The following is a 16,364-nucleotide window of genomic DNA, read 5'->3' on the forward strand; positions in this document are numbered from 1 at the left end:
GGTCATCAATTTTCCTGCTTCCCGTGGACGTGCAGCGTGTTCTCCCGCCCTCACCCCTCGTCCTGTTAAGATGCCTTCTTCCTATCTAGGCCTAGTCTTTTCATTCCCTCTGTTTTTTTGTTGAAACCCCTCTAGACCTCTATGGATTCTCCTTTTTATCATGTCTGTTAAGTTCTCCCTCTATGCTGAAACCTTCTAACCCTCAGCCAGCCTCGTTCATCCCTCCTTCCCAGAGTTCCATGTTGGAGATGTCTTGAGGCAGAGTTGGGGGAAACGAACCAGGACAGAGGGATGTTCAGGCCTACTGAGCACAACTAGTGAGATGTCATCACACTAAAACCATTACGGGTCACGGGTGGTTAAGGCCTTCAATCCAAGGGAGCAGGGAGGGGCTTTCTGAGTCACGCAGGCTAATGGATTTCGAAAGCTTTGTTACTGACCTAAGTCTCCATTTAACAACCGTCCTTGTATTTTGTGTAAAATCATGCTCAGTGCTCATGCTGCCCTCTGGAAGCTCAAAAGTGCTCGTACCCAGATGCTAAATAATCCAGCCTTTGGGGCCTCAGAGAATGGGTTGTGAGCTGTAACTGGTGAGGCTCATAGGGACACTGGGTCGATTCCCAGTCAGGGCACGTGCCTGGGTGGCAGGTTTGATCCCCAGTCCTGGTTGATGATTCTCTTCCTCTTTCTCACTCCCTTCCCCTCTCTCTCAAATCTTTTTGAAGAAAGAAAATGAGTGTTTTTCTTTGCTTAGGAACAAGACAAGCCGGTCTTATTCCTGTCTTCTGCCTGTGTAGCTTCCCCTTCCCTGCTACGACCTCAGGACCACTGGTTGCTTTGTCCCACAGCAGGTCAGGGGTCATGTTGGCACCTCCTTACCTTTCTCTCCTATGTTCGTAGACAAGGATTTTGGAAATGGGCAGTTCAGGTGCTGGAGTTTAAACCTCAAATTTTGCCACCTGGAATAAAGGCCAAGGAAGGAAACCTGAGCAGCAGAGCCAAGAGGGTGCACCTTTGGAGGTTTGTTTTCTCTCCCGCCCTGATTCCTCATCTTGACAGATTCATTACCAAGCCCTTCGGTCTGTATGTAAAGCCCTTCCTTGAAAGATGTGCTGTTTTCCACTGTTCACCTCATATGCGCACCTCAACCAGGGGACAGTTTTCAGTAATAACCCCGGTGGTCAGGAACCCCACAGCTTCTCTCGGGGTATCAGCCTATGGTGTGTTTCTCCTGAGGGCCATGGGCCCCAGCCCTCTAATGGAGAAGATGGAGCCATAGGTACCTGGCTTTCTAATGGTCACATGAAGGGACAGGATGTCCCTGCCCACATTCATGCCAACCGTAGCAGAGAAGCAAACATCTGGCATCGATACACCAGCAAACTTGAAAGTAAAATCAGCAGCACGGAAATTGAAAATGATGGGAAAATCAGGAGTAGGGATGGGATGTAGGTAAGGAACAAATTTTAAGTGATTGGGAGCCCTCGGAGTTTGTCAGAAGGGGAAGGTGGCAGCTGTGGAACCCATCAGTTCACCTCCATCTGTCCCTGCTGGGCTATGATAGTCACCCCCAGCAGCCTGAGCGACTGCCTCTGGCAGTCAAGAACCAGCTCTTTGTCCCTAAGACTGCTTGGGCTTCTGGTGGCCATCTCCGCTAGACCCCACTGATCTACGAACACGGGGCTGCTAAAGGGGACTCACCCAGACTCACCCAGCCTTTTCAGATCTCCTGGGATACTTTCAACCAGGCTTCTGGGGAGCCTCAAGTACCTCTTCCGTTGAGTCGTCAGGCATATTCTCCCCCTTTCTTTCATAAAGATAAACTCTTTCCCTAGCCAGGCTTTAAGTTCATTTACAATAGGGGCTGGTCTTACCTAGCTTGATCCGCAGCCAATCCATCCCTCTGGTTCTGTGGTTCTTAAACTTGAGCATGAACGGAAGTCACCTGGAGGGCTGGCTGAAACAAACCGTTGGGCCCCACCCTCAGAATCTGACTCAGGGTGGACCCCCAAGAATCTGCATTTCTAAAAAGTTCCCAGGTGATGATGTTGCTACCGGTCTGGCGACCACGCTTAGCTTCTCCCAAAGACCTTCGAGGAGACGACCGCCTCCTCAGAGTAGCTTCCCAGCCCTGTGTGCCACCCGTGTCCCTAAGTCCCTCAGAGCAGAGCTCAGCTGACGCTTTGGCGGGGGGGGGGGGGGGGGGGGGGGGAAGGCTGTTAAAAATAAGACACCATGACACCAGGATCTTGTTAGCTGGATATATTTCTTTTTTTTTGTTTGTTTTTGTTTTTGTCACAGAACACTGTTTGCAGTAGAGGAAACGGGCATTGCAGTCTGGTGGTTAAACGGCTTGTTCACATAAACCAGTACTTGTTCATCCTTTAGCGCAAAAAGCCCCAATGGCACGTACCCTATTGAAATGCAGGACATCTCCGACATTTTCTCTCTCTGTTTTTGTCACCTTTTTTTTGTTTTTAATAAACATTTTCAAGGTTTGTCCAAAAGAAGGCCACGTAGGCTCTTGGCTAGCGGAAGACAATCGATCAGAACAGCTGTTGCACACTTGGACTGTCACCTTCTCCGGGCTGGCAGCTGACATCTTATTTTTTTCTCCAACTCATTTTTATTAAAAAAATAAAAAAATGCTCCAACTATCAGTTTTACAAAATCTCTAAGGGAAACACAAGAGCAAGGTGCTGAGGTAAAAAACACCTGAGGTAGCTTTTTTTTGTGTGTTTTTCTCATTAAAAAAATCTGTGAATTTAACGCCCTGGGCCAACGACCTCATGTAAATTGCTATTTTCTTCCACTTTTTTTTTTTTTAAAAGAAAGAAATCATTTTGCTGAAAATTGATGGCTTATACACCAAAATGTAAAAAGACAAAATATATTCTTTCTTTGTGGAATTTTTCTTTGTTTGGTTTGACGGGTTCCTGTTTTCCTCTTCCAAAATGCTAGGACAAGTACCATTGACTCTTGTTCTTTTGAGTAACCAAGTGTGAGTTGAGGCTGGTTTGTGTGTTTCGCTTTTGTTCCTTTTGTGTGATGTGATACTCAGAGCACTGCTTTGCCTGGGGGAGTGGGGGGGGGTGCAGAGAGAGTGGAACTGAGACAGGGATGTGGGAATTAAAAAGAATGGGCATGGAGAAGAAGAGGGGATGGGGAGGGGAGAAGGGACACGGGAGAGAGAAACAGAGAGAGACAGAGAATTATATAGCAGTATGCAAAAACCAGTTCAAAACCTGTGAAGCAAAGAGAAATGGCCGTGTGAGCTAGACAGGGATGGAGAGAGACAGAGTTTCCTCTTCAGAGAGACGGTATCCCTTCTGTTGACATACACAGGTGATCCAGAACTGCCGTGAGCGTCCTTTTGCCGAGATTGCCCTCTGGATGAATTTTGTGTGTGGGTGGCCTCGAAGCTCCTTTACTAACCCATTGGACCTCCCAAAGAATGACTTTAAAGTCTAGAAAAGCCTGCTTTCTCTTTACAAAGAAAAAAAATTAATACTTGATTAAAAATTGGAGTTAGTTGAGTTATTTGATATATTATTTCTAAAATATATTAACGCTGCAGGCACCCTGTGTAACCCACAGGCCACGTAGCTTAACATCTTTCGCCTTCTAATATGTACACACATGTACAGAGACAATTTCCCACAGAAAAAGAAAAGGGTGTGAATTTTGCTTTGCTTTGAACACATTCACCTATGTTAGTTCAACTAAAAGGGATAGCGTGGTGGGGGTTAAGGAGAGATCCGAGTGGATGGTGAAGTGGATGGCTGGGAAGCCTGCAGAGGCCCTGGGGGGCAGCAGGAGGCTGGCCAGTGACACCGCTGACCTCCGCCTCCTTCCCGCCCCCTCCTGGCCCCTCAGAGTCTCAGGGCCTCTGCTGAGTCCCTGGTGCCTCCGCAGACTTCTCATTCCTCAGGATGGTCTTTGGTTTGCTCCCGATGTGGCTGGCTGTGTTTGGTCTCATTCTGTCAGGTGTTGGAAGGGCTACATTCATCCATTGTTGTGCTGGTGCCTGTGGGAGCCTCACTTGCTGCGCTGTGAGGCGACTCCCTGAGGATATTTCTGCTCCTGCTGCTTCACCTGTTGTACGATTTCCCTGATCTTGCGCTGTGCAGTCTGCAGCAAGGGAGGGGAGGGGGACAGGGGAGAAAAAGGAACCCAGTTCTGAGGACAAGCGGTGGGGGGTTGGGTGGGACTTGGGGAAAGGAGGTGGTAGGCTCCACTGAACCCCTTCCTATGGGAGCCTTTGCTGCCTGGAAGTAACGTGGCAGAGCTCCTCCCCCCAACCCCAAGGCTGCTGGGAAAGGATAAGGGGGTGGAGCCCCAAAAGCTTCCAGGGAATTGCTGCACAGACAGGCTAAGAAGCAGGAGTAGGAACCAGTGACCAGGACGCCTTGCAGAGGTCAGACTGTACCCCTGCCAACTACACACACTTCAGCCTCCACTGCCATGTACCCGCATTTCTTGAGTGACCAGGGAGAGTGTTAGGAATACGACTGTAAGTGAGGTGGGGGTGCAGTGGTAAGCTGCAGCACACACTCCACCCTGAACAACTGAAGAAAACATGTGAACCCAAACTTGACCCCTCACCCCATCCCAGTGTTCCCACTGCAGGCAGACCCCTGCACACGGAACTGCAGGAACTGGGGGCTCTGACACACCCCAGGGCGCAGCTTCTCCGGACCGTCAGGCCTCCCGGCAGAGGCACAGACCGGGAGGGCAAGCTGACCGCTCAGACTGACCTTCTGTGTGAGCTTAGCTTAGCCTGTCTTTGCTGGCTTAAGGCAAGGACCAAGAGTCCTGCTCTATCCCAAACCCCAACCATCGAAACGCATCGAAAAGCACTAGGCCACAGAGTGCAGAGTCACCCGCCCTTCCGAAGGAAGACAAGCAGCTGTGTGGAGGCCCTGTGTCCAGACGCTGACAGGGGTCGTAGTGAGACGGAGGAGAGCTAAAGGACTCGAGGGTCTCCTGTGACAGCACTGAATGCTGAAGGGAGATTTCAGCACCCAGGCTGGTTCTTAGGCCCCAGCCAGGAATCCCAAAGGGTGGGCCCTTGCTGGTGTGTGTGGCTCCCAGCAGAGCAAGGCTGTGACGGAAGCCTGAGTAGGAGGGTGAGAGAGCTGGTATCTCACACCAGAGCATTTCAGGGGCTTGACGTGTGCTAGCCTTGACTCCAAAGTTCTATACTCTTCTTCCAACTCCTCCAGCGTGCCTGGGGCCAGCCGTGCGGAGCAGGCAGGGAATAATCTCCCCTGCACTGCGGGCTGTGCCTGAAGAGCTGGGAGAGGTTCTACCTGTTGGAGAGCGGGGGGGGGGGGCAGGGTGGGTGTGCAGGGGCTGTGGCCACCAATAGCTCAGAAACAAACAGAGACTGGCAAGAAACACCAGACCCTCATAGCGCAAGTACCTGGCTAGCAAAGAAATGCCCGATGATTCTGACAATCACTTCCTCGTTTTCATCTGGCGTTTGGTCACGAGGCACGATGACTTCTGCACTGGTTAAGTTCTGCAGTTCATTCACCTGTGAAGGGAGAACAGGGTGCTCAGGAGGAAGAGGGAGCGGGGAGTGGTGGAGGCCAAGGAGGCTGGAAGCTGCTCACCTGTGCTTCAGGCTAGCACACCCCTGCGCTGGTCACATGGGCCATGCTAGTTTGGACCATGGGGGGCCCCATGGCAGGGAGACAGAGTCCAGCCCGAGTCCACGGAGCTGCTTCTTGGTCTGAACCCTCACTCTGGGAAGCCATCACTGTGGTTCCCGCATATGCTTTCAGTGACCCCAGGCTTCCCAGTCACCCAGGGATGAATACCTTGACCGGACATGCTCTTCCGGGTGCCACCCCTGAGCCGACACAGTGAACTTTCCTTTCAAAGGACACTCTGCCCTCTTCCCTGCTCTTCATTTTCATTCTGGCCTCTGAGTCTTGCTTATGCTGCCCCTACCCCTGGGTTGTCACGGGCCTGGGTCCGCCTCTTTGTGAAGCCCACACTGATCTTGCCTCATCCAAACCCCGTCTCCTGCACTCCGGCTCCTCCTCTGCCTCCCTGGGACTACACCTCCTGAGGGCCTGTGCCACAGCCCCTGGCCCTGTCACAGTGCTCAGCACACCCACATAGGAGCGACAGCTGACAGTCTCTGGACACTGAAGGACTCAGGATACTACTCCCTGTGGTCTTACCTGCTTTCAACTTGCCTAGAGCTCAGTGTGTGTGCCTGTGGATGTGGACTGCATTCCTGGATAGAGGGACTAACGTGCACACCAAGCAACGTGATTCCTTTGCATAAAGGTACCTCATTATATCTAGATGTTGGCTTTGATTCCTCTAAGCGTTTTTTATGTAAAAAGAAAACGGCATGTGTGTACACACACACACACACACACACACACACACACACTCACTCAGGACCACAGAGAGCTCCCAAATTCCTGCCCCCTAACGGCCACCTGCCCACCTGGGTCTGACAGGTGGCTCATTTCCAAAGGCTGCAGAGCTCATTCTCTGATGCTTTTCAAATTACCCTGTGGTATGGCCACCATCAGGTTAAAAACCTTGATTATTTTGTTAAAAACTGTTTCCTTCTCACCCACCACCCTGCTGTGAAACTAGCTTCCTGGCAGCAGGTGGCCAGGTGTGGGAAACAACAGGAAGACCGGATCTGCAGGAGGGGGTGTCTGGGCCTCGGGGCAGCCATCAGGAGGGACTGAGGAGCAGAGAGAGGAGGACACCAGACGCCTCGGGCCCGGAGCCAGCAAGTCAGTGAAGACGGTGGTCTGCCAAGGGGGTGCACTCTTGGTGGGACTCCACTCCCGGTCAGTTCCCTGCTGCTTTGTGCAGATAAAAAGCCAGCAGGAGGCAGCCTCCCCATGTTCAGGGAGTGCAGACCACTCCCCAGCATGAGCTGAACTGGGTGCAGGACCCTGGTGTTTTAGGCACACACATTGGACTCCAGGCAGCACCGTAGATTTGGGGCCCTCAGCTCTGGAGTGCTGCTAATTATTACATCTGTGTTCTTGAAGGGCTCACAGGGGCCCCGGGGGACATCCGGCCAGGCAGAGCCTCAGCCCACAGAGGAAGCCAGCTCAGAGCGCACTTACGGTTTTGCCGCCCTTGCCAATCACCCGGCCAGCTGTGGAAGAGGGCACTCTGATGTGGGCTTCCAGCTTCACCTCTTCTTTGGGGTTAAAGAAGTTTTCTTCTTTCAGCTTCCCGAAGATCCGCCCCTGGGCCTGAGAGCAAGATGTGACTGATGAACCTCACAGCTGCCTCCTGCCCTGCGTCAGCAGTGCTGCTGCTGGAATCCGTGAGCCCAGCAACAGCACGTCCCAGTCCCAGCCCCAGCCCCACTCAGGCCGGGATCAGGGAGGGCTTGGGCCCAGGCCTGGCGCGCTGCTCCTGCCACACCCCATGCCTGCACAGTAGTGAGTGGACGAGCGCCTGTGTGCCTTTACCATTTGCGCAAACTCACACCTCCGGGTAGCTCTCTTTATGTTGGGGTGGTGAGGTGGCAGAACCACGTGTCATTTCTGCATCCCTAGCACCTACAAATGTTTGCGTGAGTGACTTCACTCAGGGAATTCTTAACTTCCTCCCACCAGGGTCTGCTCAGGCCTGGTTATCGTGGGACGGTGGTGAGGGTGGCAGGGATGGGATTTGATGAGGCTGATCTTGCTGCTTAATGTCTAACTGCAAAGCCAATGTAGCCAAGGGGTTATTGTTCTTTAAAAACAAACAAACAGAAAACCCCCCTTAAAAAACTGAGATATTTAAATTACCTAAAATTCACCATTTCTTAAAGAGTACACTTCAGTGTTTTTTGATATATTCACTTCATTGTACAACCATCACCACTATCCAGGACATTTACACTGCCCGCCCCTGCCCAACAAACCCGCCAATGTCAGCGAGTCCGGGCCCCTCCCTACCCCCACCCCCTGGCAACCACTATTCTGCTCTTTTGTCTACCTGGACTTGCCTGCCCTGGACATCCCACATACGTGGAACCATTCAGTCCGTGGCCTTTTCTGTCTGCCTCCTCTCAGAGTAACCTGTTCTGGCTCACCCACGCTGTGGGTGCGTATCAGGGTTTGTTCCTTTCTATGGCTGCGGAATATTCTGTTGTGCAGGTTATTGTTCTGGAACAGTTCCACATGTGTTAGTTTTAGCTTCTCAAATTTTAAATATTTTAATGATAAGTACTATCCTTTCACAAATATTTCTGTTAGAAAACTCAAGTCATACAAAAGAAGTCTAAAAGAATATACCTCCACCAAACCAGCTCTGCAAGAGATGCTAAAGGGGCTGCTGTAAGGAAAGGAAGGAAAAGAGAGAGAGAGAGAGAACGAACACAGGTACAAAAATTGGCAATGAATAAGTACCTATCAATAATAACCTTAGGCCGACGCGCTGGAGGGAAGGAATGCGGCAGGCAGAAAACTTGGAAAGAAAAGAGCAGTGATCCCTTCCACCGAGAACATGCTTTTTTTCGGAGGAGCCGCAGTTGTGTGGATGCGGGTAGACTTTTTACACGGGGACAAGTTCTCCCAGCATTTTTAACTGCACGTTCCGAGACAGTTGGGCACGTCGGTCCTTTCAGCAGAACCTGCCTTAGGCACTTAACCTTTCGTGGCTCAGGCACCCCAAGACAAAAAAAAAAAGGCCCAAATGAAAGAACAGCTCAAAGCTCCAGAAAAAATACAACTAAACGAGGAAGAGATAGCCAACCTATCAGATGCACAGTTCAAAACACTGGTAAACAGTATGCTCACAGAATTGGTTGAATTTGATCGCAAATTAGATGAAAAAATGAAGGCTATGCTGAGTGAATTGAAGGAAAATGTACAGGGAACCAACAGTGACGGGAAGGAAACTGGGACTCAAATCAACAGTGTGGACCAGAAGGAAGAAAGAAACATTAAACCAGAAGAGAATGAAGAAACAAGAATTCAAAAAAATGAGAAGAGGCTTAGGAACCTCCAGGACATCTTTAAACATTCCAACATCCTCATCATAGGGGTACCAGAAGGAGAAGAGGAAAAACAACAAGTTGAAAACTTATTTGAACAAATAATGAAGGAGAACTTTCCCAATCTGGCAAAGGAAATAGACTTCCAGGAAGTCCAGGAAGCTCAGAGTCCCAAAGAAGTCAGACCCAAGGAGGAACACACCAAGGCACACCATAATTACATTAGCCAAGATTAAAGATAAGGAGAGAATCTTAAAAGCCACAAGAGACAAGGGGACAGTTACCTACAAAGGAGTTCCCATAGGACTGTCAGCTGCTTTCTTAAAAGAAACTTTGCAGGCAAGAAGGGGCAGGAAAGAAGTATTCCAAGTCATGAAAGGCAAGGACCTACATCCAATATTGCTCTATACAGCAAAGCTTTCATTTAGAATGAAAGGGCAGATAAAGTGCTTCCCAGATAAGGTCAAGTTCAAGGACTTCATCATCACCAAGCCATTATTATATGAAATGTTAAAGGGATTTATCTAAGAAAAAGAAGATAAAAAACATGAATAGTAAAAATGACAGCAAACTCACAGTTATTAACAACCACACTTAAAACAGAAACAAAAGCAAACTAAGCAAACAACTAGAACAGGAAAGAATCACAGAAATGGAGATCACATGGAGGGTTATCGGCAGGGGAGTGGGAGGGGGAGAGAGGGGGGGAAAGGTACAGAGAATAAGTAGCATAAATGGTAGGTAGAAAATAGACAGGGGGAGGTTAAGAATAGTATAGGAAATGTAGAAGCCAAAGAACTTATCTGTATGACCCATGGACATGAAATAACGGGGGGGAATGTGGGTGGGAGGGGGTGTGCAGGGCGGAGGGGAATAGAGGGGGGAAAATGGGACAACTAATAGCATAATCAATAAAATATATTATTTAAAAATAATAATAATAACCTTAAATGTAAATGGATTAAATGCTCCAATGAAAAGACATAGAATAGCTGAATGGATAAGAAAGCATGACCCATACATATGCTGCCTACAAGAGACCCACCTCAGGACAGAAGACCTACACAGACTGAAAGTGAAGGGCTGGAAACAAATATTCCAAGGAAATGGACAGGAAAAAAAAAAAGCAGGGGAAGCAATACTCATATCAGACAAAACAGACTTCAAAAAAAGGGCCATAAAGAGAGACCCAGACAGTCACTTCATAATACTCAAAGGAGGAATCCACCAAGAAGACATAAACATTATAAATATATATGCTCCCAACATAAGAGCACCCAAATACATAAAGAAAATCTTGGAGGACTTCAAGAAAGATATTGACAGCAACACAATTATAGTAGGGGATTTTAACACCCCACTGTCAAAGATGGACAGATCTTCCAAACAAAATATCAACAAAGATATTGTGGCATTGAACAACGCCCTAGATGAAATGGACTTAACTGATATATAGAGAGACTTTCATCCCAAAGAAGCAAAATATACATTCTTTTCAAATGCACATGGAACATTTTCAAAGATAGACCACATGACAGGACACAAAACAAGTTCAAGAAAATTGAAATCATATCAAGCATTTTCTCTGACCAAAAGGGACTGAAACTAGAAACAAATCTCAAGGAAAAAACCCCCAAACACTCAAAAACATGGAGATTGAATAGCATGCTATTAAACAATGAATGGGTAAAGAATGAGATTAGGGAAGAAATCAAAAACTTTCTGGAAACAAACGAAAATGAACTCACAACAACCCAAAACCTATGGGACACAGCAAAACCAGTCCTGAGAGGGAAGTTCATAGCCATACAGGCCTTCCTAAAAAGAACAGAAACATCTCAAATAAACAACCTAACCCTACACCTACAAGAACTCGAGGAACAGCAACAAAGACAACCTAGAGCAAGTAGAAGGAAGGAAATAACCAAGATCAGAGCAGAATTAAATGACATAGAGACTAAAAGCACAATTGTAAGGATCAACGAATCCAGGAGCTGTTTTTTTGAAAAGATAAACAAAATCGACAAGCCCTTAAGTAGGCTCATCAAGAAAAAAAGAGAGAGGACCCAAATAAACACAATCAGAAATGAAAGAGGAGAGACTACAACTGATACCACAGAAATACAAAGGATTGTAAGAAATTACTACGAAGAACTATATGCCAAGAAATGTGAAAACCTAGATGAAATGGACAAATTTCTAGAAAAATATAACCTTCCAAAATTCAAAGAAGAAGAAGCAGAAAGCCTGAACAGACCAATAACACCTGATGAAATTGAAACAGTAATCAAAAAGCTTCCAACACACAAAAGCCCTGGACCAGATGGCTTCACAGGAGAATTCTACAGAGCATTTAAGGGAGAGCTAACCCCATCCTCCACAGATTATTTCAAAAAATTCAAGAAGATGGAAGACTCCCAAACTCATTTTATGAAGCCAACATCATCCTAATCCCAAAACCAGATAAAGACACAACGAAGAAAGAAAACTTCAGACCAATATCGCTGATAAACATAGATGCTAAAATCCTCAACAAAATATTGGCAAACCGCATCCAACAATACATTAAAAAGATCTTACACCATGATCGAGTGGGATTCATCCCAGGGATGCAAGGATGGTACAATATTCGCAAATCAATAAACATAATACACCACATAAACAAAACCAAAGACAAAAACCACTTGATCTTATCAATAGATGCGGAAAAAGCATTTGATAAGGTACAGCACCCATTTCCGATAAAAACACTCAGCAAAGTGGGAATAAAGGGAGCATTCCTTAACATAATAAAGGCCATATATGAGAGAACTACAACCAACATCATACTCAATGGACAAAAATTCAGAGTTTTCCCACTAAGATCAGGAATAAGACAAGGATGCCCTCTCTCACCACTCCTATTCAACATAGTATTGGAAGTCCTAGCCACAGCAATCAGATAAGAAAAAGAAATAAAAGGCATCCAAATTGGAAAGGAGGAAATGAAACTGTCACTGTTTGCAGATGACATGATAGTGTACATGGAAAATCCTATACACTCCACCAAAAAACTACTCGACCTAGACCTAATAAATGAATTTGGCAAAACAGCTGGATACCAAGTCAATATTCAGAAATCAAAGGCATTCCTGTATACCAACAATGAAACAGCAGAAACAGAAATCAGGAAAAAAATCCCATTTGATATAGCAACTAGAAAAATAAAGTACCTAGGAATAAACCTAACCAAGGAGGTAAAAGACCTGTACTCAGAAAACTACACAACATTGAAGAAAGAAATTAAGGAAGATACAAACAAATGGAAGCATGTACCATGTTCATGGATTGGAAGAATTAACATCATCAAAATGGCCCTACTACCCAAAGCGATTTATAGATTCAACACAATCCCTATTAAAGTACCCATGACATATTTCACAGATATAGAACAAATATTTCAGAAATTTATATGGAACCATAAATGACCCTGAATAGCTGCAGTAATTTTGAGAAAGAAGAACAAAGCAGGAGGGATCACAATACCTGATATCAAACTGTATTACAAGGCCACTGTAATCAAAACAGCTTGGTACTGGCATAAAACAGGCACATAGACCAATGGAACAGAACAGAGAGCCCAGAAATAAACTCAAGCCTTTATGGTCAATTAATATTTGACAAAGGAGGCAGGAGCATAAAATGGAGCAAAAACAGTCTCTTCAACAGATGGTGTTGGGAGATCTGGACAGCTACGTGCAAAAAAATGAAACTCGATCACCAACTTACGCCATACACAAAAATAAACTCAAGATGGATAAAAGACTTAAATATAAGTCGTAACACCATGAAAGTCCTAGAGGAAAACATTGGCAGGAAAATCTCAGACATTCCACGCAGCAACATCCTCACAGACATGTCCCCTAAAGCAAGGGATATAAAGGAAAGAATAAACAAATGGGACCTCATCAAAATAAAAAGCTTCTGCATGGCTAAAAAAAACAGCATTAAAATAAAAAGAGAACCAACAGTATGGGAAAACATATTTGCCAATGATACCTCAGACAAGGGCCTGATCTCTAAAATACATAAAGAACTCACACGACTCCACTCCAGGAAGACAGACAACCCATTTAAAAAATGGGCAAAGGACTTGAACAGACACTTCTCCAAGGAAGACATACAGAGGGCCCAGAGACATATGAAAAGATACTCAGCATCACCAGCCATCAGAGAGATGCAAATTGAAACCACAATGAGGTACCATCTCACACCAGTCAGAGTGTCCAACATAAAAAAAATCAACAAATATTGGAGAGGATATGGAGAAAAGGGAACCCTAGCGCACTGTTGGTGGGAATGCAGACTGGTGAGGCCACTGTGGAAAACAGTATGGAATTTCCTCAGAAAACTAAAAATGGAACTGCCCTTTGACCCAGCAATTCCGCTGCTGGGATTATACCCTAAGAACCCTGAAACATCAATCCAAAAGAACCTATGCACCCCAATGTTCATAGCAGCACAATTTACAATAGCCAAGTACTGGAAGCAACCTAAGTGCCCATCAGCAAATGAGTGGATCAAAAAGCTATGGTACATTTACACAATGGAATTCTACGTAGCAGAGAGAAAGAAGGAGCTTATACCCTTTGCAACAGCATGGGTGGAACTGGAGAGCATTATGCTAAGTGAAATAAGGCAGGCGGTGAGGGACAAATACCATATGATCTCACTGGAATCTCCTTTAACTGGAACATAATCAACAAAAGAAAAAAGCAAACAAAATATAACCACAGACATTGAAGTTAAGAACAATCTAACAATAGCCAGAGGGAAGTGGGGAGGGGATAGTGGGGAGAGGGGTTTACAGGAACTACTATAAAGGACACATGGACAAAATCAAGGGGGGGGGGTGGAGGTGGAGGAGGGAGATGGGTTTGGCTGGGGTGGGGTGGAGGGAGGGGGAGAAAATGCAGACAACTGTAATTGAATAACAATAAAAGTTAAAAATATATATATAATAAAAAATAAAACAGTGGGGGGAAGAAAAAGAAAACTCAAGTCATAATTTTCCTAGAGAGAAAAGGGCAAAAACACCCAAACAAAAAACACAGTGCACCCACCGCCCCGCACTACCTCCCCTTGCAGCCCGTCTCTGTGCCCTCACAGGTTGCTGGGCAAATGTGACTAAATGGGCCTGAAACATCCTTCCTCACAACCACAGCTGAGGGGTCAGCAACAGTCCAGAGGAGATGCTGTTCGAACTGGGCACCGACAGACTACCTGTTTGTCCCTGGGAGAGGGGGCAGGGGGGGGCCCCGAGTAGAGGGAACAGCCTGGCAGGGGGGAAGCCAGGGTGAGTCTGAAACTAGTAAATAGCAAAGAAGAGTCTTGAACATGCGTCTAAGAGGTGGCTGCTGCCTGCTGAACGTCCCTCAGTTCCCCCAAACAGGCTGCCCTGTGCTATGGCCCGCAGGACTCAGGTAGCTCTTGGCACTGACCTTGAACTGGGCTTCAGGGGGCCCGGTGATGATGACCATCCTTTCGCTGACATCTGGTCCTTCTGCCGGGGCAATCTGCAGGTCACAGGAAAGGACAATGCTGCTTGCTGCCTGGCTGTGCGCCCCAGTGCCTCTCCTCTGGGTGGCTGGCACACCCACTAGCAAGAGACTACAGGGCTCCGCCTTTGCTTCATCTGACCCCTGCTGCCTCCACTCTGGGGCTTGGGAAGTCACGACCGTAGTGCCCAGGGCCCATTTTTGGAGTTTGGCCGCCCAGGGAGTGTTGGCAGCAGGTCAGTAGTTACTGCCTGTCCCTGCCCCGAGCACCAGCAGGGACTGGCTGCCTTCCATCGAGGGAGTCAAAAGCTCTAGGAAAAGGGAGGTACAGACTATGCCAACTGACCCAGGGCCAAGGGGGAGGAAGGCTCAGTCCAGAGGCCTTAGCTTGGAGGCGGCTCACAGGAAAGGTGACTGTGCTCTAATTCTTAGCTCCCAGGGCAGCCGGCTGAGTGTGACAATGGAGCTGGAGTGGGTGCGGCTAGGAGTCAGGCTGAAAGGCTAATTAGCGATTCACGTTGACCAAATCAGTTCTGCCCTCCTGTCCACTTCCCAGTGGCTCACGGCTGCCTGGCTCAGATGCTGCAAGAAACCCCCCTTGTCTGTCAACAGTCCGGCCCAGACCAGGTCTGAGCGCAGCACGTGACTCTGGTTTCACAGCGGCACTCCACAGGCAAACCCTCTGAGGACCAGGAATGCAGACCCCGTTTTATGACTGAAGCAGATAGCACCCAGGGAGGTGTGTTGACTGCCAAGACCGCAGGGCTGGAGCAAGGCCAGGCATTGGGTACCCCTGGCTGGCAGTGTCGACCAAATTATGTGTGGGGTTCTAAGCCTGCAGACCAGACGCTGTGCAGTACAGGGAGCAATGGGAGCTCTGTGTTTGCCTGTTGACCAGAGCATCTCTTGGGGTGCACCTCCCAGCCTCAGCCCCACCCCCTCCCCATGTATTAGTGGAAAGCTGTCTCCCTGCCTGTTGGCATCAAACGTGCTGCTGGTTGTGGCCTTGGACGCCTGGAGAGGCAGCCAGTCAGAGTGAGACCTTGCTGCAGAGAGATGCTTTCAGAAGCCTGTCGGGATGAAGGGAATCTATTAAGAACCAGGATGATTTTAAACAGCAGAAATCTTCTCTCACGTATACTTGGCTTCTCTCCTTTTCCTTAATGCTCTGGCCAGAGGCAGAGGCTGAGGAAGGAGCAGGCTGTTAGCCCAACATAGCAGACATCCCGCACGCTACCAGGCTGCAGAGCCCAGCCTGTGCCCCTGGTCCAGCCCTGCGGTCTCTGCCTTTCACAGTCACCAGCAAAGTGACAGACTACCACTTAACCTTCTGGGACATGAGGACTGGTAGGGACTGAGCCTAGTATAGCACCGAGGCTGACACAGTGGGAAAACACGGGACCAGACATCAGACAACCTGGTCAAACCTTGGCGTTCACGTTCACTGGCTCTGCGGCCTTCACCACATCACTGACGCTTCTGAACCCCGGTTCCTCGGACACAATGGTAAATGGACGGCTATTGCTGCAGTTAGCACCAGTAGGTGCTCAGTGTCCTACAGATCCGCAGAATTTACACCTGAGAGCCAGCCCAGCCACCTGCCTGCCTTGGCTGTGTCCCTTACTTCTCTAATGCTCCCTTAGGGGAAAAAAGGGAGGATCTGATGAGATAATCCCTCAAATCATTTTTAATTGCAACCATCTCATTCTATCTCCTGAGTGGCATCTCAGCCCACAGGACTGAACACTGGGAAAGGCCTTGGGGTGCAGCCAGCCCGGCGTCTTCCACACCTTACCAGTCCCACCACTGGGGTGGGGTCAGCACAGCCTGGGCCAGTCCAGGGTTTT

The 16,364-nt window shown here is 47.9% G+C and overlaps 1 protein-coding gene across 8 annotated transcripts in view; it reads right to left on the bottom strand.

Annotated features, from left to right (window-relative positions):
• Window positions 1-2,289: 2,289 nt before the first annotated feature.
• The window catches only part of IGF2BP2 (insulin like growth factor 2 mRNA binding protein 2), a 153,798-nt gene continuing 139,723 nt past the window's right edge, over window positions 2,290-16,364 (bottom strand). For all 8 annotated transcript variants that reach the window (XM_053918180.1, XM_053918179.1, XM_053918178.1 and 5 more), the window contains 4 exons: window positions 14,461-14,535; window positions 7,113-7,244; window positions 5,426-5,539; window positions 2,290-4,131 (listed from right to left, as the gene is read on the bottom strand). In XM_053918180.1, the coding sequence (XP_053774155.1) occupies window positions 4,039-4,131; window positions 5,426-5,539; window positions 7,113-7,244; window positions 14,461-14,535 (414 nt within the window). In that variant the 3' untranslated portion in view covers window positions 2,290-4,038. The remainder of the gene's footprint in view (window positions 4,132-5,425; window positions 5,540-7,112; window positions 7,245-14,460; window positions 14,536-16,364) is intronic.

The sequence above is a fragment of the Desmodus rotundus genome, chromosome 2 (assembly GCF_022682495.2).
Source record: "Desmodus rotundus isolate HL8 chromosome 2, HLdesRot8A.1, whole genome shotgun sequence".
NCBI lineage: Eukaryota > Metazoa > Chordata > Mammalia > Chiroptera > Phyllostomidae > Desmodus > Desmodus rotundus.